At 57.8% G+C, this 22,157-nt stretch overlaps 1 protein-coding gene across 3 annotated transcripts in view; it reads right to left on the bottom strand.

Moving 5' to 3' along the window:
• SLC38A10 (solute carrier family 38 member 10) overlaps window positions 1-22,157 on the bottom strand; it is a 41,977-nt gene that overhangs the window by 5,076 nt on the left and 14,744 nt on the right. For 2 of the 3 annotated variants that reach the window (XM_026483909.4, XM_044378693.3), the window contains 6 exons: window positions 21,137-21,319; window positions 18,716-18,827; window positions 17,546-17,652; window positions 7,104-7,275; window positions 1,324-1,491; window positions 577-1,032 (listed from right to left, as the gene is read on the bottom strand). In XM_026483909.4, the coding sequence (XP_026339694.1) occupies window positions 577-1,032; window positions 1,324-1,491; window positions 7,104-7,275; window positions 17,546-17,652; window positions 18,716-18,827; window positions 21,137-21,319 (1,198 nt within the window). The remainder of the gene's footprint in view (window positions 1-576; window positions 1,033-1,323; window positions 1,492-7,103; window positions 7,276-17,545; window positions 17,653-18,715; window positions 18,828-21,136; window positions 21,320-22,157) is intronic. The other variant, XM_026483911.4, reaches the window with a different exon arrangement.

Genomic DNA, 22,157 nt, shown 5'->3' with positions numbered 1-22,157 from the left:
GTGGGGGAGGTGGGGGCTGAAGGCGGGAGGGGAGGGGCGGGAGGGGGGGGAAGAGGCTTCCTAAAACCACCCTCCTCATCGCCCCTCCCTCTGTCGGCAGTTTACATCCAACCTGATGATTACCAGGGAAGTAATAAAAACATATTTAACAATCTCATGAGCTCGTGGCAGCGAGCCAGCGTTAACTACCTTCACCAATTAACATGCGAGAACCGTCCTAACCAGCGCCGAGACAGCACTTAACCACGTGGTACCTGTCAAGCGCTCCCCGCGCGTCGCCCGTGAGGGCCCAGACGCACAGGAACAGCGCGGCACCTGACGCTTAGTGGTCCGGCAAACAAGTGTGTGACAGATACCACGGGAGCTGTCACGTCAGCAGACGCCCGGCTTCCCCAGCAGCTGCGGAAGGGGCTGCTGCTCTCACGCACTCACGTGCTGATCTTGGGAGCCAAGTGGGAGTGGGGGCAGAAGGAGGGGTATTCAATTCCCACTGCCCCTGCTGGCCTCTCCCGGTACCCCACCGGAGGATCGTCTCAGGGAGAGGAGTTTGCCAAGACAAGCACAGCTGACACCCACCGGGCTCACTCTTCTCCGCCAGCTTGCCCGCGGCCCCTGCGGCCCGGCCCGGCAGCGGGACTCCGCCTGCTCTCTCCCCTGCACCAGCTGCCGGGGCGTCCTGCCCCTGGGGTGGCACCGCCTGGGGCCCTGGCTGTGGACCCCTGTCGCCTGGCCCCTGGTCCTCCTTCACGGGCTCGATGACTGGCTGACCATTGTCTTCTGGAACCTTCTGGGGATCTTCAGGGAGACCACCTGCTACCTCCAAGACCTGGTCCTGTCTGGGCCTCTCTCTTTCTGAATCTGACAGAGGTGGTGCCATCTGAGCCTTGCCCCCCGGAACCTTTTCATCCACGTGCTTGGACGGATGTTCATTCCCATCCGGTTCTTCTTGGTCTTGACCTTCATCCACCACCACCTTGTCATGAGGGACAGGGGGCTCGTGGCGGTGGGCCTCGCCCATAGGTACCGCGACACCTGGAAGGAGACACATGTCAGGGGGCAGGCAGGAGAGGGTGGCCCGGCCCCCTTCCCAGGAGTGACAGTGAACTGAGTCCCAGGGCCTGACACTGCGACACAGGCTGGCAAGTGCCACCTCTCACAGATCAGAGCACGGATACCACCTCTAGAGAAGTACAAAAGGGGCAGCTGCACGCCAGCTGGTGGGGGCCGGGGGAGAGCGTGCATCTGAGTCACAGCAGGAAGGAGGCAGAAAGGACCAGAACTTAGGCAGGCCCCCCCCACCCTCCCCCACTGCGCACCCCCCACCTTGGCCGGGGCGGTCCAACTGCGCCTCCTCCTGCTTCTCCTTGGCGCCTTCCCTCTGGGGCACGTTCACGGGGCCCTTAATCTGGGCCTGCTCCATCTCATCTTTCTCATTTGGCAGCTTCGGCTTATCTCGGCCGTCCTCGGCCACCTCCACAATTGGATTCTGGCCTGCAAGCACGGCACAGCTAATTGAGCAGTGTTTCCACATGGCTACACCGCCCGTCAGCACGGGGACTGGGCGGTTTTCCCTAGATTGTAATCACATTTCCTAGTCGAATGGCAGAGCCTAAGCAGTTATTTTTTTCCTGTTCAATCATTAGCAGCTAAGTAACACAGAAAACTGTCATTTTTCATGTGTATTCATAACAAAAATATGTCAAAATGCAATTTACACCTAACTGGGTGCAGAAGAGCCAGGCGCCACGGAATACTGGCCGTCACCACCAGATGGCAGCACGAACCCGCGGTTTGCTGCAGGACGGGGGCGGCAGCCTGGGGCCTGCATCTGCCTACGGTCCCCCTTCTCCAGGACAACCGCCCTGCCACAACTCAACCCCATGCTACAGGCCTGGGGGCGGGGGCTGCGAGGTGCGCGAGGAGAATGCCGCTGGGAAAACCGATGTGTGATGCTGTGGGCGTTTTACTGCAGACGCTGAGGATGAGCAGCGAGGAAGACGAGAGCCACAGGCACAGCCTGCAAAGCGGCGCCTCCCCCGCCCCCAAGCACCACCCCTGTCCCCACACAGCCGTCCTGTGCGACTGCTCGGCTGGGCTGCACAGTAACCGTGGCGCCGGAGACCAGGCCCAAAACGCAGCCTGTTAGGAAACGGTCACCATTAAAAAGTTGGCAAATGTGGCAAAAACCAAACATCGTGGGAAAAGAAACTTTAAAAAACCGTCATTTTACCCCAGAGGCTGGAAGCACCCTCTGCTCCCCATCGCAGGACACAAGCTGCCCAAAGAAGGGGAGACTAACGTCCTCCATGGGCAGCAGTGCTGCTAGCCCGAGGCAAGGAGGCTGGGGTGTTGCAGCGGTCCTGTTTGGACGGGGCCCTGCCGGTCCTGAAGGAGAGGAAACTACCCAGGTTGATGGGACCCGCGAGCCCGGGGCGGTGCCCTCACACATATGGGCGCCAGGTGGCAGCTGTGGACAGCGCCCTCCCCAGACCAGGGCAGGGATGGGGCCCTGCCAGGTGGTGGGGACGAGCCAGCAGTAAGCAGACTCTGGACTCTACAGTTGAACCAACTGGCTGATAACAGTACGCATGTGAACGTCCTGGTCTCCATCACACAATTAACCCCTTCCCAGAGGCCCTGTGCTCAAACAGGAATCACCATATCAAGGTGTCTGTCTAATGGATCACAAAGTTAAGAAAAAGGGCCGGAAGGGACGCCTGCATGGCTCAGTGGGTGAAACATCTGCCTTCTGCTCGGGTCATGATCTTAGGGTCCTGGGATCGAACCCCGTGTTGGGCTCCCTGCTCAGCGAGAAGCCTGCTTCTCCCTCTCCCTCTGCCCCTCCCCCTGCTTGTGCTCTCTCACTCTGATGAATAAATCTTTAAAAAAATAAAAGAAAAAGAGCTGGAAGGGGAAGGAAAAACACAAGAAAACAAAGGAAACTGCCGAGCTATCACAGGACCAAGTCGCCTGTGCATGGTCCTGTCCCGCAGGGACCAAGGCAAGTCCGCCGTGAGAGCAGGTGCAGGCTGGTGCGCTGGGCTGGGGGGGAACCCCACGCGGGCGGCAGGACAGAGTCTTCTGCCAGGGCCCTCAAGCACCGCCGTGGGGGCGCGCTCTCAACCACCCGCGGGGAACACCCAGCTGCATGGCAAGACCAAGGCGCCTTGGGGCTTCTGCACCCCTGGAGCCACTGGCCCCGGCCTCTGGCATCACTGACCACAGCAAGGACCTGTGCGCCCTAAGCTGGAGCCGGGCTCTCCGTAACGGATAGTCAGCCAGCGATGCCCCTGGCACAACGAACCAAACACAAACCCCCAGAACGAGTGACTGAAGAGCTGCCCACGCTTGCCGGGGGCTGGGGTCGCGTAGACAGCACACGGCCCTGTGAGCGGCGGGCACCTCGGACCCCCAGCAGTCAGCGGCCACCTCACTCGCCCTCAGGGTCGTCGCCAGGACCCAGCAACCACTGATGACCCAGGACAGACCCAGGACAATTCCGTGTCTATGCCTCATTATGCCAGACAGCGGTAGACCCCGCGCTGCCCGGGACAGCCTGGCTCTCAGAGGACATGCACCGCACCGTGACGAGGGACCTGCTGACCCTCCTGCGGTGCTGCAGGCGGGGGGCCCCCGAGACAGGCCGATGGACAGTTACCCGCCAGGCTTTCCTTTCCAGGGTCCAGCGTGGGTATCAAGTCTGTAATGCCAGCTCAGGAGGATGGAAACCGCACTCGGGGCTCTGAAGACGGAATTGGGGCTGCAGCATGGGGGGCACAACCTCGACAGCAGCCCTGCCCAGGGCACCAAGGAAGTCTGCACTCGAGCGCCTGGGTTGGGGAGCCTGCTCTGGTGGCCGGCCTCGACCAGCCTCTCTCCGGAGACCCGGGGGTCAGTTAAGACGGAAGGCAATCACCTCAGACAGCAAGCACCAAAATAAAGGGCCACTCCAACCACACCTGAGCCCACAGATGGAGTCCCTGTCAACCGGGAGGGACCCCGATTAAGGAGACACGTGGGACCCCAGGGCCATGCACTCGTAAGGCAAGAAGAGCAGAGAGGCAGGCCCCGTGTTGACAGGTAACTTTCTGGAGACCAGTTTCCGGCGCTGCTCGGAAGCGCCTGCCCTCGAGACAACAGTGAGAGCGGGCTGGGGAGCGCGGATTTCCGAAGCCCACTCTTCTTGGCGTGGCTGGCAGAAGCAGTCTCGACCTCTGCATTCTCTCATCTTTCTAAGTGTGCAGGAGTCGCCATGGCTCCTCAGACCCGAGCGTCCCAGCCACAGGGCCACAGTGGCCCAAGCCTCACTCCTCACTGTCCCCTCGAGCAGCAGGTCTACCCACGGGCAGCGGATGGAGGTGGGTGAGCCACTCCCCGAGGGCCTCCGAGGGCAGGTCCAGGTCACTCAGGGCTGCCCATGGGAGGCAGTGCCCTCCCTGCCCCAGGGGCCCCTCAAAATGCAGTGCGGCTGGGCTGGCGGAGTCACCCTGGAGGGCATGAGTGACACGCGGGCAGTGGGGGCAGGTGCCACAGCACGGTGGCCAACAAAAGCCCCTCTCGCCAGGGATCAGGGGGGCTGTGGTGGGACCAAGCTGGCCCAGCTGAGGGGAGAGAATGGACACACGCAGAGCCACGTGTCCCTCACACACGCCCTGGCATCTCATCGTGGACACGTTCCCGCCCGCATGTAGGGGCGGAGTCCTCAGGAGAGAGATTACGGGGGAAGGGGACCCTGTTGCGAGCTCCCACGCGGGCCTGTGGTCACCCTCTGCCACTTGCATCCACAGCAGCTATGCTGCCCCCCAGGCTTTAGCCTGCTGCCCGGCCTGACACCCAGAACACCCATTCTGGCCCTTGGTGTTTCTCCCCACAGAGCAGAAGCCCCGCGGGGTGGTGGCAGGGGAGTGAGTGCACCAGGGGTGCTCCGACACCATGACACAGGGTGGGGACGCTGGGAGGGGAGGGAGGACAGGGGACGCGGCCGCATTCAGAGGAGGGAGCCAGACATGTTACAGAATTCGACCTGACCTGCCAGACCCTCTGGGGCGCTATCAGATAGGAGATAAATGGCCTAATTAGCCTTTTTAACAGATAATTGCCTCGCAGGGCCCGGCAACCTCTTTCCTCCACACTTGGGGCTCACCACACCAGTGTGTGGCCCGGGCTCCGCTCTCCAAGAGTGCCGGGCCAAGGGTCCCAGTCCCACGGGTCCCCAGTAGGGCAGGACCGCCATCATCTGTCCCGGGGCCAGTGCGGGGCTCCGAGGAAAGCCGGCACCGTTCTGGCCTCCACAACATCAAAGAGACCAATCAAAGCCCACTCCAGGCTGACGGGCAGAAGTCCGACAGGGTGCGCACACGGCGCAGGCCCCCACGGTCCCAGCTCTGCTTCAGCGAGGCAACCCATCAATCATGGGGGAGGCCAGGGGCGAGAAACACAGAGAACGCGCTAGAAACGAACGGCATGTGGTTCTGAGGGGGGCCATGTGTTTTGTTATGGGCTCATGGAAGCAATGGAAACCAGATGTGGCCTCGGCGGGCTCCAGGTGAGCCCGCGGCCGACCTCGGCCACAGGATGCAGCTGCCAACACAGGCCGCGGAGCGCGGCGGTGCGGTGCCACGGTGACAGGCAGCCCGGTGCCGACGGATGCCGGAAGATCCATGGCCGGCTGAGACGGGCTCACCGGTGCCCGCATCCAGCTCGGCCACGGCCATCCCCAAAGCACACAAGGCCAAGATGCCCGGTGGTAAGGGACCCAGCGGGGCTGACAGCGGCACAGGCAGACTACCCGCTTCCCTCCTGAAGCGGACCTTCTCCATCCGAACTGCTGAATCCGTGCAACTCAGCACCAGACACTCAGGCGGCTTCTGACCACTCTGATCTGCTGCTCTGGTGAACCCCGCCATTCCCCAGGGCCCTCTCGACAGGGACCCCGAAAGGGGACTCTTTCTGCCAGCCCTCGTCACCCCAAGAAGGCAGGAGAGAGCATGGCCCGTTCCTCTGAGCCCCTGGAGAGACTGTGCTCCCACGGGGGTTTGTGGGGGGCACGGACGCCAGCCAGGGGCTTTCCAAGCCCAGAGACAGAGACAGCAATAATCTAAGGGCCACGCACCTTCCACCGCCAGCAGGCTGGCCCGACAAGGACCCAGGGCATGTTCAACCCTCTTGCGGGCCTTTTGGGACCTTTTCTTTTGTTGATCATCGTAGGTGGGGAGACCGGGGCTCCTACCTGGGGCAGACACCCCTTGGCCATCGCCGTCAAAAGGCACCTGCAACCCACAGGCAAACAGCACTGATCCCCTCGAGGGGCCTCCCCCTGAAGGGCATGCCAGGCACGCAGCCTGGCAAATCTCAGTCCAAGTGGGGGTCTATCTGCAGGGGAGGGGAGTCAGAACGTATGGACACATTATTAGTGTGAATGCCTGAAACCCCCCCATCATCAGAGCAGAAGCCTCCAGCATGAAGCACACCCCCCACCCTAGTACCCAAGCCTGGTGCCACTCAGAGCTGCTGGGGGATGAGGGACTGGCACGGAGGAAGCTCTCCCTGCACCCCTCCCATCTATGCCTGGGATGGCCAGAAGCTCCAAGAAAACTCTTGTCCCTGAACCAACTCTGGACACGATGGAGCCCCTTTTGTAGCCCAGAAAGTCACACTCAGAAACCACTCTGCACCCAGACAGGCGTGGCCACGGGTGGGGTCACAGAGCCTTCCAAGGCAGGCCTGTAGCTGGAGAAGGCTGCGTGGGTCATCCCCTCCCACGGCCCAGTGGGCCAACAGCAAGGGGAGACATCGAACGAAGCCATGGGGCACCACTGACCGGCTTGAACCCTCATCCCCAAATCAGAGCAAGCACACGTGACAACAGCCACGCTCCTGCGAACCTGTCAGCGGCTGAACGGAGAGCACTGAGCTCTCCCTCCTGCTACGCCCTGCAGGCAGGCGGCGGTACCCGGCCCCTGGAGGCCCCGCCCTACTCTACCACCCAAACGGGACTGGGGCGGGTGAGACAGCCTGGAAGTGCCACCTGCGCGCCACGACCCTGAGGTGAGGCTACGGGGATGCCCTGAGAAGGCTACGGGGCCGGGGGGCCGTGTGCGTACCTGGAGATTGCGTACCTGGGAGCCGAGCCGCCTCTGCCTTCCTGACGCCCTCGGCCTCTTCGAGCCGGCCAGCCAGGGCTTCCTCGGCCGAGTCCACAGGGGCCTCCTCGCTCACGGACAGGGTAGTGTGTGTGCTGACCACCAGGATGCCCAGGCCAACCCAGAGCACCACCTGCACAAGACAAAGACCCAAGGACGAAAGGGGTCAGGCAGTCCCTGCACCCCTGCCCCGCACAGGGGAGGAGGGGGCCTGTGGGCACAGTGCACAGGAAGGGCTGGGGAGCACAGCGCTCTCAGGCGTGGCCCCGCTGGCCTGCCTGCCGCTCGCGCTGGCCGCTAGGAGACAGTGGTCCCTAACTGGTGAATGTGACTGACTCGTCAGACAAACCTGCTAGAGCCGGGCTGGCCGTGGAAGAAGGGGCGGGCTGGGGGCGGCGTGAGGGCAGCCTGCAGAGTGCAGACCCCCAGCCCACCGACCAGGCCTCCTGGGGAGCAGGGCCAGAGCCGCCTGCACCTATGGCCGCAGAGGCCGGGTGCCCAGAATCTCCGGGCACCTGCCTGCCCCTGAGGGGGCACTCTGGCATCCCACGCCTCACCCAAGCCGTGCAGAGCGCCCAGCGTGCGATCAGCCTGCCTGCCATGTCAGCCACGGAGGGGGACACGCCCCGAGCCGCTGGCACAGATGGGGTGGAAGCCATGGAGGAGGCGGCTCGGAGCCCCCCTTCAACACTGGGTGCCCATCGGGGCTGCTCACTGAGCCGTGATGGACACGCCACTGACGGCCGAGGGTCCTCGTCCCCGACCCCATCCCTCTGGGGATGGGCCAATGAGCAATTCAGTACGAGCAGCCCTGCCTGACGGAGCGCCGTCTCCCCCGCAGCGCCGATTTTAAGACGCGCACACGCCGGACAAGCGCTCTGGACGACGCAGCTGTTTCTGCCCTTCGTGCGCCTGGCTCACCAGGCTCTCCCCGGGGAGCAGGGACTCCTGGTCCTGCCAAGTCTGCAGGAGAGGAGCCCGCGAGGCGACCTGCCCCAAGAGCCAGGGAGACCCGGCCGCTCACCTCTCTACAGTCTCGGAACCAGGATTCAAACGTTTCTCTCAGTGTCATTTGACTTTCAAATGTACCAGTTCAAAAAAACCAGTGAGCCATACCTGGGTCCAACACAGCTGGAGAAGGGGCGCTCCTCGGAGGAAGGGCCTCTGCTCACAAAGGCGGGCGAGACCGGCCGGAGGAAGCCTCCAGGACTGGTCGTTTCTGCGCGGCACTCCACAAACATTCCCGCTTCGGGGCTCAGAGGCCAAGGGCAGGCCGTGCTCCCAAGGTCAGCCATGGGTCAGGGAGGTCTGTGGACTCCCAGAGGCCCTGGGCTGACCCCCCCCCAAACCCGCCTGTCATGGCCAGGTGCAACAGGGCTACGCAAGGTACGCGCCAAGATCTGGGAAGCCAGAGCACCCGCAGACTCCACAATACGCAGCTTGGGGTCACGCGCCCCCCCGCCCCCGCCACAGGTCATTTTCCTAAAAGTGTGAGTACGCTCAGCTTCAGCAGAGGACATCTTCTTCCCAGGAAGGTAAGATTCATGGGGCAGTGATGGTGTCCAGAAGTGACCAAGGTCACTTTTAAAAGTTTAAACAGAAGGACACTTTAAATCCCTTGCATTTTGTATTTGTACCTCCCCAGACAACAGCAGAAACGACCGTGCCGAGAAGCAACAACAGAGGTCCCTCTCCTAACCTGGACCCCACCGCACGGACAGGACAACGGCCAGCAGTGGGCAGGAGCCCCTAGGGCTCAAAGAGAAGGACGAACCGCTCTGCCGGCAGGGCCGGCCGCTCTGCGAGGAGACTGCTCCAGGACGGCCCGAGCCCGGCGCCCGCATGGGGCCCCCCTGGAACGCTGGGGACACAAAGCAGAAGCCGTTTGGTCGGTCACTATACGTTGGGCTATTTTTGTGGCACATCGCTGAGCATTCCCACGGGAGACTGGAATGGCAACATTTCACCCATGACTCGGAATGATTTATTTTAACCCTCGGCTTTCTGGGCTAAAAACAAAAACATCACACGTAGAATAAAAAACATGAACTCCGTCAACACTGGGAGACAGCGAGCTTCCTGAAGAAGACCAAGAGCACATTAACGTGAGGCTGGTTTACAAAGAAGGGCCTGCGTGGAGCCAGGAAGTTCCAGAAAAGGAACCAGCTCTACGGGGCCTCACGCACACACCTGCCCTTGCCACCTGCCCGGACACCCCGTGTCCCCTCTTGCGGACTGCGTCCTTCGGCCCCATCCCCAGTCCCCCAACCGGCGGCAGTCCCCACGCCCCCTCTGCTGAGACACCACTCGTCTCCCGACACCCCGGGCCCACCAGCCAGCCCTGGGCTCTGCAGGGCACTCGCCAGCTGACCATGGTCCAGAGCACGAGCAGCCTGCAGGGCCAGCCAGAGCCTCTGTAACGGGTCACTCCTCCCAGCTTGCCACCCTCACCTTTCCTCTGAAGAAACACCACAGGTCCACGAACCCCCGGGCAGGGAAGCCAGAGCCGCTCCGGCTTGAGCACAGCTGTGAGACGAATGCCACGCAGGTATCGGCAAGGACACAGTGGGGCCACACCAGACACCAAGCAAGTCTTGGTCCACGGGGTGATGACTGACGCAGTGACCAGACTACCGTCTGCCAGCAGGCACGGGTTGGAGGCGAGAGTCAGCCAGAGCCAGGGTGGGAGCAGGGACACGGCCTCAGAGCAGTGCAGGCGCTCCAGGTGGGGCGGACACTGGGAAAGGGCACAGGTGCCGTCCAAGTCCCCCGAGGCACCGTGACAACTACATGCTGACCACTGGCACAGACCTGAGTTCTATGAGGCCCCAGGATCTCACAAGAGGCCAGAGCTCCCAGGGCCCCCGCTCTGCCACTGAAGTTTGGGAGACTGGCTGTGGAATGTGTGCCAAAAAGAACGATCACGGGTTCTCAAAAATCCCGAATAAGGGATACTGCTCCTGGGGGAAGGAGCCAAGTTCTCTGCCATCTGGGCCCGCAGCGGACAGACGATGGGGAGCCCCAGTGGAGGCAGCCTGGGGTCCAGGGGTGCCGTGGCCTCAGGACAGGGGCAGGGGGTCGGCTGTGCCTGGAGCTCAGCCTTACCTCCGAAGTCCCAAGCCCAGTCCCTTCCGGGCCACAGGAGTCCAACAGGATGAGGGTGGTGTGTCCAGTGTGCCAACCTTCTGACTCCACAGTCCCCCAGCAGGGCCCCAGGAGGAGAAACACAGCACATTCTGAGGGCTTAGCCCAAGCTTGGCAAAACCCGGGGCTTGGCCTGGGGGCCAGATGTGCCACGGTGTCCCAGAGCACCCCTCAAGCCATGACCTGTAGCCCCCAGATCTGCTGAGGTCCCCAATTCAAAAACAAAAAAGCACCTATGAGGGGATGAAGCGTTCACTTTCACTACTTACAGGTAAGCCTGTCTGAACAACACCTGGTTTCAAATTCTGCACCTCTTGAAGAAACACACCTGGAGAAAGGGGCTCCGGCTGCCTTGCGGCCACACCCCGATCCTGGTCTCCAGGTCGTTGTGTACCCTGGCCCAGCCCACGGATCCCAGCTGGAAGGCCGTGGGTGCCGTGCTCTGGTGGAGGTCAGACAGCGACCCGTGGGTGGCTCACTTGTCTCCGAGTCTCAGTGTTACACATTCCCTTACTTACAGCCTTCCAGGAGCACACTGCCGGCCTGTGACCACGGCAGCCCCCTGCTCTCTCCTCGGGGGGGAGGGGCCCTCGGGCAGCTCGTGCTCCCCCTGCTGGCCTCCCGGCCGCAGGGCGTTTCAATTCCCCACACCTCCACCCAGGTCCAGACTGGAGAGACCCTCCAACTTCTCTGATTCTCAAGATAAAAAATGAACTTATGATGGCAGAGAAAGTTCCTTTTCGATTCACTAAGGGCACATTGTGTGTCCACAGTCCTTGCTGCTCCTACAAAGACGCTTCCCAGGACACTCCTCCTCTTGAGACCTTCCGCAGCCCAGTCCTGACACGCCCATCACCCACGCACCCCGGTCCAGCTCTTCTCTAGGCCTGTGTTCAACGAGCCCTTGGGTGAGCCGGGGAACGCGGACCCCGGGCCTGATGCTGGGTCCACGCCCTCCACAGGAGCAACAGCCAGAGCTCCGGGAGCAGAAAGGAGAAAGGAGCCAAGCAGATGCCGTCCAGACCCAAGGTCTGTGTGCACCAAACTGCAGCCACCTGGCCAAGTCTGTCCCTTGCAAGACTCATTTTCCTCAAAACACTAAAGCTACATGTTTGGAAATAAAACACAGCAACACATACGAACAGTATGGCACATTCCAGAACTGACTTGTGATACACAAGTCAGCAGGGGGCTAAGTCAGAGAGAGAAACTTCACCACCTTCACAAATGGTAAATGCGATTCGGCGTGCCTTCTGGATTTAAAAACCACAGTGAAGCAGGCACAGATGGGCGCTTCCGTACCACAATTCCACGTGTGCTCACGTGTACGGGTGTGCAGGTACGTGAACACGCACATTCGCTCGCATACACGACGCCACGGCCACACCAGGCTCAACAGTTAAACACCGGGAGCTCCCGCGGCCCAGTCAGGAGACGGTGAGTGGCCCCGCACGCTGCCGACACCGCGGCCAGAGGGCAGGACACACAGATGAGGACAGAGAAGTGCGAACAACTGGGAAGGAGGAGTGGTTAGAGTGTAATGGGGGGGGGGGGTAAAGAGTTAATACGGGAACCGGGCAAGGGGAGAAGCTGGTGGAAGAGGGGCTCCCGGGATCGGGGATTGGGGGATCGCAAAGGCAGTGATGCGGCCGTCCGGCAGTCTGGGAAATGTGGGCTGGACCCCACACCCCACGACGGCACGGGGGCGGGGGGCTGCAAAGGATACACTGCAGGTTCGCCAGAGCACAGACAACGACACTTTCTAAATTAATTGAGAGCTTCAAAGAATTCCAATGAGACTAAAAAAACAAAAAGGGGGACTTAGTTTTGTCAACAGTCAGATCGGCTAATTCAAACATTCACATGAAAAATGAACAGGCAAGCATATCCAGAAATGTCATTAATAAAAGTGAGGAAGGGGGGTCAGAATTAAAATGTTTCCCGAGCTGGGCACCTGGCTGGCTCAGTCAGTAAGCGTGCAACTCTTGACCTCAGGGTCGTGAGTTCAAGCCCCACCCTGGATGTAGGGATCACTGAAAATAAATCAATAAACTTAGAGAAAAAAAAAAAAAGTTGGATCCAAATAAAAAAAGAAAAAGTTTCCAGAGTGATGCATCCCAGAGCAGGGGGCGCTACCACAGCCACGGCGGCAAGCCACGTGGACAAAGGCCAAGTCCCAAACTAGGCCCAAGCCCGTGCAAGCTTCAGTGCGTGGGAGTGGGAGCGCTGCGCAGCAGTGACAGAGCCCCAGGGACCTACCATCTACGGAGCCTGCCTTGTTTCTTACCCCAAAGTAACACACAGATGAGCAAAGATTTAAACGAAAAAATGAAGTCATGAAAGCACTGGAACTGAGGAAAGAATCTTGAAAAATAATACTGAAGAGGAAGGGCCTTTCTAACAATGACTTTCTTCCCCTAAGAGTCCAAGGGACTAAGACTCTGGGACTTGACAAATGGAGAAACATTTGCAATCTGGTGGCAGTGGGCTGGTTAATTTCCTCGTGCCATCAGGAGTTCCCCAAACTCACTAAAATCACCCAATTGAAGACACTGGCAGACAACTTGGCCACCCAGACTGCCGGCGAAACCTCAGAGGATGGAGGTAAGCATGGAGGCCCCACGAGGTCAGGCTACACACCAGGCAAGAAAGTGGCAGCCTGGGGCTTGCATGACACTTGGGCAGGTGCCAGGGTGAGGGGTGAGGGGTGAGGACTCTCTAGCAGGCAGAACTGAGGCAGCCACCACCCTCAAAGAAGGGCACCCGCATTCTGTGTGCAATTCTCCCTTAAGGTACATGCCAGCTACGCAGAGCGGTGCACAGAGCAACTGCCAAGACAACTGAAGCTAAGCAAAGAATTTAGCCATGTGAGGGCAAGGGTGTTTAGCTGAGACCCTGGAAGGACTGTGCCCTAGGAGTGAGGCAAACAGGGACAGAGTCCCCTTAACCAAACACAGGACTTCTGCCCATCCTCTGTCTCCTAGAAGACAGCACCATCCAGACCTCTACCGTTTCTCAAACCCAATGACCACAAACTACCAAGCACACCAGAAGACAGGACCAGGTGAAAGAAAACCAAGAGGCTGCAAAGGCTCAATATAAATTAATGTTGACAATTTAAAACAATCATAATGTCTTGCAACGTTTTACACATAAAGTTAAAATACACAGAAACAATAGCACCAAGGCCAGAGGAAGGTAAATGTAGGCAAAAGATCACGGGATACTTGCCTTGTCCAAGAAGTGGTAAAAACCACTTATGATCAACTCTAATAAACCAAGAATCCGTATTAAACTGCCTTGTATAACCATTAGCACAGAATGTGCAGCTCCAGCTAACAGAGAAATAAAAAATGAATACTTAAAATGCTTGATTTACCCAAAAGTCAGCAAGAAAGAAACAAACAAAAAAGAACAGATGGGACAAGTAAAAAACAGAGTAAGACAGAAGCTTCAATCCCCCCAAAATCAGTAATTACATTCATTATAAAGAATCTTAAGTACTCCTATTAACAAACTTGATAAAAACAAAACAGAAGCCAACTGTGTGCTGTTATCTGAGACACACCGTAAATATCAAGGCATAGAAAGATCAAAACCCTGTATTGTGTAAATATAAGTCCAAAACAAAGCTGGGTCAGTCACACTACATCAGACAAGGCCAGCATTAAGGACAGAAGCATTTCCAAAGATAAAAAGAGACATTTCACAGGGAAAAGGGTCAGTTTAACAAGACATAACTGTCCTAAAACAGTGTGCTCCTAATAACATGGCTTCCGGATAAAAAGCAAAGACTGATACAGCGGAAAGGAGAAACAAACAAACCTACAATCACAGTGAACTTGTCATATCTTTCCCATAACTGATAAACAAGATTAAACAAACAGCAAGAACACATGAAATCTGACAATCACAGTTAGTAAACCTGATCTAACCATCACAGCCCACTGAGCATCCATCAGAGCAAACCATATGCTGGGCCTCAAAGCAAGTCTCAAAAATGTCAAAGGACTGAAATTCAAATTCTTCAGTGTGTGTTCTCCAACCACAACGGGATCGTGCTAGAAATCGGTACAAGAGATTACAAGGAAATCCCCCGAAGTCTGGACATCTAAAGAAGCCAAGGGCAAAAGGAGACGTAAAGAAAACCGGGGAATGCTGTGACTTGAAGGGTGGGGTCAGTCCCTCAGCACGGTGTGGTACAACCCCGTCAAAACGCAACGCAGCTCTGCGGGAGGAGGCCGGCAAGCAGCCTCAGCTGCCGACACTAAGGGCCGGTGCCGGACAGACCCTCTGGGAGAAGAATGAAGGTCGAGGGCGCCTACCGCTCACTGTGGAGACTCACTGTCAAGCCACAGCACTCGGAGCAGGGCCGCATGAGGACAAGGAAGACCAACAGACCAGCAACAGAGGTGTCCCCAGTGCTCCCCTGGGGCTGATGACAGCAGTGCCACCGCAGTGCCAGGGTGCTATCAGCTAAGAGCCTCACCCCACCTCCCCATCCATTCCAGACGGAACATGCATCTTTTTTTTTTTTTTTAAGATTTTATTTATTTATGTGACAGAGAGACAGCCAGCGAGAGAGGGAACACAAGCAGGGGGAGTGGGAGAGGAAGAAGCAGGCCCCTAGCGGAGGAACCTGATGTGGGGCTCAATCCCAGAACGCCGGGATCACACCCTGAGCCGAAGGCAGACGCTTAACCGTTGTGCCACCCAGGTGCCCCCAGACGGAGCATCCATCTGAACGTGGACAATAAAGAGCATCTAGAACGTAACCTACGAGGCTACCTGCAGGACCTTGTCATGGGCAGCACATAAAAAGCACCCAGCCAAAGAGAAAGGTGACAAACCGAGCTACACTAAAATGAAGACACCTGAGGTGCCTGGTGGCTTAGTCAGTTGGGCGTCCGACTCTTGGTTTCAGCTCAGGTCGTGATTTGAGCGCCGGGAGATCGAGCCCCAGGTCGGACTCCAAGCTCAGCGCAGAGTGTGCTTGAGGTTCTCACCCCCTCCTCCCTGCCCCTCCCCGCTGCACACGCTTGCATGCACGCTCTCTCTAGAATACACAAACCTTTAAAAAAATAAAACTAGGGGCGCCTGGGTGGCACAGCGGTTAAGCGTCTGCCTTTGGCTCAGGGCGTGATCCCGGCGTTATGGGATCGAGCCCCACATCAGGCTCCTCTGCTATGAGCCTGCTTCTCCCTCTCCCACTCCCCCTGCTTGTGTTCCCTCTCTCGCTGGCTGTCTCTATCTCTGTCGAATAAATAAATAAATAAAAATCTTAAAAAAAAAAAAAACAAAAACAAAAAACAAATGAAAAACAGCTGCCTTTCTATGTACTAATAATGAAATACCTGAAAAAGAAATAAAGAAAAAAAAAATCTCATTTATGACAGCATTAAAAAACAAGAAAAGGGGCGCCTGGGTGGCGCAGTCGTTAAGCGTCTGCCTTCGGCTCAGGGCGTGATCCCGGTGTTCTGGGATTGAGCCCCACATCAGGCTCCTCCGCTATGAGCCTGCTTCTTCCTCTCCCACTCCCCCTGCTTGTGTTCCCTCTCTCGCTGGCTGTCTCTCTCTCTGTCGAATAAATAAATAAAAAATCTTTAAAAATAAATAAATAAATAAATAAATAAATAAATAAAACTAAATTAATAAAATGAAGAACACCTGTTGGTGAAAAAGTATCATGAAGAAGGTAGCCGAGGATGAAAGAAAACAGTTGCTATTTGCATTTCTGAAAAAAGATCTAGATCTAGAATCTTTTAAAAACGTCCATAAATCATTAAGAAAAAGACAAGCCAGTAGGTAAAATGGGGCAAGATGTGAAAGACTTTCACCAAGGAAGGCGCTCACACGGCTGGTAAGCATGTGAAAGGGTGCTCAGCATCACTCGTCATCTGGGAATGGCCGGTGAAGTACCCGCAACGGCCCTCGGAAGGGCCAGCGTGCGTGAGAGGGTCAGCGCCGGCCAACGTGGTGGGAATTCTAACACGGTGCCGAGGACCACTTCCGAGAACTGGAAAACGTTCGGCAAAATCTCCTAAAGCTGGACAGACGTAACCCCAGGACCCAAAAACCCTGCCTCGGTGAGGGGCCCACACACCAGACACACATCACAGACGAGGCGCGCGGCGAGCCCCACTGTGCTCCGGGGGGACCGCGCAGTGTCCCGCAGCAGCGACAACGGGCAGGCTGCCCCACGTCACAGTGCCACGGCTGACCTCAGACGTGACGCTTGAGGAAGGAGGCCAGACACACACAAACACGTATTGTGAGACTCCGTTTACACCAACTGCAAGGACAAGCAAAATTATTCCCGAGCGTTAGAAGACGGAGGAGCAGTAAGCTCTGGAGGGGAAAGAACGGAGACGCCCCGGGAAGCTCTGGTGCTGGAATGCTCTAAACCTGCCCCGGACGGTGGCTCCGCGGCCAGGCTCACCCCGCAAGCAGCCACCACGCTGCATGGAGAACGAGGTGCTTTGCTGTATGCTTCCTCGATGGCACTCCGGAGACCATTACCAAAACACCCCAAAAAGGGAAAGCTCAGTAGTCCATAAAGGAGAGCAAAACGCACGGACGGTTCACAGAAAGAGATGCAGTAAACACGCGGAAAGGCGCCCGACGGCCCTGCAGGCTGCTGGGGGAAGGGGCCTGGGCTCGGCCACGGAGTGACCGCGCTGACCTCTGCGTGGGCCGTGTGTGAAAGCCACCCCGGTTACACAGGCTCATTCTCTCAGACACAGGGATTCCTTTTCCAGAAGACTTCCTACAGACACGTTCTCAAAGACATCCCAACACTCGCGTACACGGGGCATCATCATAGCTTTCTCCGTGACGGCAGAGCACGGCAGAGGCGACCCCGCCAGACAGTCCCCTAGTGAGACGGTGGGGGGTGGGAACGGGGGAGGGGCAGGAGTGCACAGCACACGCACACACGGATAATCCAGTCACCGTACAGACACATGTCTGGGGAAAAGCGGTTCAGCCTTCGACGCTCAGATGAAGTAACTGGTGCAACACACACAAACTCACGCACTCACTCACGCGCACACTCACGCACACTCACTCGCGCACACACACTCACGCGCACACTCACGCACACGCCCCGGGCCCCTGGGAGCCTCCTCTGTACAGTGGTAGCGGCCTGGCCTAGCCCTGCGTCTCCCAGACCTTCGGAACCAAGTACCTTGCATACTAAGAAAGGCTCATCTGAGAACATGACCCCAGAGCAGCCCTGGGTGGGGCTGAGCAGCGCTCACCTGGGAGGAAAGGGTGTTCTTGTGGATTTTCTTATAGATCAGAGCCGGGCAGATGAAGCAGATGAGACTTCCCATCGTTGCGCCCGTGAGGCCCAGAATCGTCTCCACTGGGAACAAGAGGCAACAGGAGGGGGTGAGCACCGGGGGCTCCGGCAAGGAACCGAACGAAGGCTTTCAGCAAGCACAGGCGGGCAAGCCAGCCCCGCCACAAGGCCTATGCACGCACACCTCCAGAGCGCCAGCGGGAGCAGAGGCGCGGCCTTCTGTGCCCACAAGCACACTGAAGCGTATCCGGTCTATGCCACAGACAGAGGGCAGTGCGGGATCAGCAGCCCCGGGAGAACCGGGGGCCACACCTTCCTAGCCAGGAGTCTCAGGCAAGCTCCCTACTCCCTGCTACACCTCAGTTTCCTGGCCAGTGAAATGCAGGCAACGTGGCTCCCTCCCTTGATCGTGTGAGCCTCAGTGAGGAGGAGGAACGGCGTCCTCCTGCGGGGCCCAGCACAGAGCGAGGCCTACAGCACCGCGCTGGCTCCTCACAGAGCATCGGGACACCCAGCGGGGGCTTCTCAGATGGCTCATCTTAAACTACAACCCTGTCCACCGTGCTCAGTGAGTGATGGAGCAGGACGGGTCCCAGGCCATGTGCAGAAGCCAGGAGCGTGGAGTGTGGGCGCCTGGCTGGTTAGCTGGGGGGAGCTCACGCGGGCTCCACTCGGTATCTGATGATGTAAGCTCTGTGGGTCTGCGAGTAAGCGTCTGACGATGTGAATCTTGCTCAGGCCCTTCCCCTCCCTTGGTGATGTGCCATCAAAATCAGGAGTCAACAAACTATCACCACTGATTTCACTGGCGCCCCAGCACGTCAGTCCCCACCCGGGGGTCAACCCGGGGGTCACCTGCTCAGGTTTCCACACGCTTGTGGCTCCCTGAGGAGGCTACACTGTCCCATACCTTTCCCAGGGGGCCAAAGGAAAGATCTGCAGAGAGTCTCTAGATTTTTTTTAGGAGACTAGAGAGAGTGACGTGAGACTCTGGGTGTCTCGGCTAAACACAGAGACCCCAGGCAGCGACAGCCCTGGGGTCCCTCCACGTCACCGCAAGGAGGGAAGACAGAGGAGAGCACAGAGCTGGCAGGAAACCAGTGCCCAGAGCAGCCCTCCCACTTACCGTTGGGGATCATGATTCCACCCACCATGGTTCCAAACACGACTGAGAGGGTGAGCACTTTAAACCGCAGAGGGGGCATGTAGCCTCCAGCAGCAAAGGTCCCATCTTTTTGCTGGGTGAAAGAAAACAAAAACAAAAAGGTTTTGAAATGACTGATTCTTCTCCGCTCTCTAGCAAGGATGCCCTTAAAGGGCTCTGCCGGTGCCCCAGGTGGGTGTGCGTGGAAGGCCAGCCGGTGACTCCAGACACACGTTAATGTGAAGCCGTAACCCAACCCGGCAAAACTCCAGGAAGGCACAGGCTGCTCCTCACATCAGGCCCGGAACGTCAATTTTACAACTTTGTTTTGAAATGTTAGCAGCAAGTCTTTCCATTTTCCATCAGAGCAATGCACAAGAGATTAAAAACAGGACCACGTGGGTATGCGGCCACCAGCAGCCAGTCCCAGCCCCACAGAGCCAGGCTGATGGTTTCCACGTGCAGCAGAAGCCCCCAGGGGGACACACGCCCACGCACACCCACGTGCCGTTGGTCCTCATTTCCCGGTGCTTCCGAGAAGGAAAGAGGATACGACCTAGCATAACCAAAACCAAAGTTACTCCTCCTCCAAGGCCCATGCACCAGAAGCATCTTCCAGACAGCAGGAGCGAAGTTCTGTAACTAGGATTTCAAATCACCCCATTTCCACAACGACCTTTACACAAGTGGCTTTCTCATGATGGACTGAGGGGCTGCAGCCCAAATTTCTGACTGACCTTAGGATGACAGCTGGCACTGGGTCTGGCAAGGAGGGGTGTTAGGGCTACACCTTTTGACCCAGGAACTCCTGCCTAGAAATCTACCCAATACTCCAAGAGGAGAGGGAGAAGGGGGAAGCTCTACGTGTGAAGGTCAGGAGAGAGTTACCCACGAGAGGTCAAGCATGAAGGACCCACGACAACCAGAGCATCCCACAGAGCTGGAAGGGCAAGAGCACAGCAGTGCCACAGGTTTCCATGGAGACACCCAGCGAAGACAGGAGAACGCTCAGTGAAAGGACTCTAAAGAGAGGCACACACACGCCACGTCATCTGTGGGAGGACGGGGGGACGTAGGTGAATTTTCTTTCCTGATTTAACAGTGCCTCTAATGCCACTGTGGACTTTGTTTTTTAAATGATACAAACGTTATATACAGCAAGACAAATGCTGTTTATACACGAAGCGCGTGTCTGCATCAAACCGGGAAAGACAGCAGCGGGCGGCTCACAGTGCAGAGGCGGGCCAGGGGGCTGACCCCACGGCTGCCCCCAAGGAACAAAGACCTGAATCATGCCACGCTTGGCGCCCAGGTGCCTGCCCAGCTAACGGGGTGGGGGATGAGGGGTCGAACCGGAGGGGAAGGACGGGCAGTCCTTCAGGGCTCGGCCTCCACCACAAGGTGCTGTCTCCGGCGGCAACATAGGCAGGAAGCTGCCTTGAGGACGTGCCAACCCCGTGGACAGCAAGCCCAGTTCTAGCTGCTCGGAAGGCCCAGGTGCCCACCTTCCCAGTCTGGCTACTGGACTCACCGTGTCCTGGAGTTCTGAGACCCCCAGCTGCCCCCACCACCCACCCCGTGGCCTCAGCAGTTTAACGTGTGTGGCCACCAGGAGTCCTGGCAGCCACTGCAGACCACACTCAAGGACCTCCAGCCAGAGGTACAAGATACCACCAGGGAGAAAAGCTGCGGGCAGGTCTGTGGGCTCCCAAGATAGGCGCGGGTTCACCCCACGTCTTGGGGCACAAGCCATTACACACGGACCTTTTGTTTTTAACTTGGCAACAGTGAGAGAGCCAAGAAGAAGCTATAGTTCCAACCTCTTCTTTTGAAAACTTCTCCTTAAGGACTAAGCAGTGCCGTGACCGCACACATGAGACTGAATGGAACTCAGCCTCGCCCAGTGTCTCTGGTCAAACTGTGAAAACGATCAGTTACACAAACATAAAAAGCAAAGTGCGCCGACCCCCGTGCCCCTCTGCCGACCTGGCTGTGGTCAGCGCCTGCCTGTGAAGCCGGCTCTTCCGCGTTCCCCAGTCACTCCTCACCCCTCCAGGTTTCCTGCTCCATCTCTGATTTGGGGATGACAGCCAGGGGGCCGGGGAGTCAGGGGACAGGGGCCTGACCTGCTCGGACCCTGGACACGGCACCACGCCTCCCACGTGGACAGATCCCTGTGTGTTTGGGCACAGTCTCTTTCCTCCAAAGTTAGTTTTAAAAAAAATCCCTATTAAAAGATTTCACTTTAACCAAAGCGTTTCCATTTTTAACTAGGAAAAGCTCCCCCGCCACAGCCCAGAAGACTGAAGAACTAGCACAAGCCAACAGAAGAGAACGTAATTAAGATCAGCAAAGTACCATTTTCCCGGCAAAGTGTTGCCCGAATGCCCTCGAGAACCTTACCTGCTGCTCGAAAAGCAGCGTGTTCAAGGCCTGTCGACACGGCAGGATCATCATGGGGAAGCCTACGGCCACTGACATCACGAAACCCACTCGCATCATCTCCGTCACCAGGTTGGAGGGGAAGTGCATGAGCACATTGCCTGCGGTGGCCTCGGTGAAGCTCACGTAGCCAAAGCAGCCGACCTGCGGGGGGCGACAGCGGGGGGCACACGGTCCCGGAGACAGCCCACGAGCCTCGCCAGCAAGACCACACTCCCCGTGGGACTCCCGGCCCGTAAACCGCACGCCCATAAACAGAAGGCTCCGCTGTCGGGGAGGGTCCAGAACGCCTCCTACGCGGACAGCAGGTGCCAGGGCGGTGAGCTACCGCATGGAAAGGAAGTCTCAGGATGCCCCATGAGCCCCGCAGAGCGGCCGACCTTCCTGGGGGGCAACATCCACACCCGGGGACCACGGGGCAAACCGTGCTCCCCGTGGACGGCCACACCACGTGGACAACAATGTGCGCGGACCATCTGTAGACACCAACAAGACCGCGGATGCCACGGAGCTCAGAGAAACAAGCTAGAATCTCCGCGCACTGCTCGTTTTATTTGTGGTGCAGAGAAACAGAACAAACGGGAACGTGAGGACCGGAAGAAAAATCCACCAAAACGTGAAGTGTAATTGCACCGTGGGCCGGAATCGAAGGTAATTTTCTTCCCCCACTATTTTACACTTTCTAGTTTCTGTAAATAGATGTGCCCCTTTCCACAGCAGATGAGCAAGGTCTCGGAGAAGAAGTCAGAAGAGACTCCCAAAATGTACAAAACATTAAAACATTTAGCTCTTTAATAAAGAGATGATAAACAAACAACAACAAAAAGAAAAAAAAGAAGAGACTCCCAGCCCGTGTGACGTGTGAGCAGGCGTGCTGAGGTGCCCGCACGGCCCCGGGATGGGAGAGATACTGACGCCGCCCAGAGCAGAGCGGGACGGGAGCGGAGCCAAGGAGCAGGGCTGCCCCATGGCCACCGGGTCC

This window comes from Ursus arctos, unplaced genomic scaffold (assembly GCF_023065955.2).
Source record: "Ursus arctos isolate Adak ecotype North America unplaced genomic scaffold, UrsArc2.0 scaffold_24, whole genome shotgun sequence".
In the NCBI taxonomy this organism is placed as follows: Eukaryota; Metazoa; Chordata; class Mammalia; order Carnivora; family Ursidae; genus Ursus; species Ursus arctos.
Note: the sequence above shows the minus strand (reverse complement) of the source record. Positions and strands in the feature narration are given on the sequence as shown.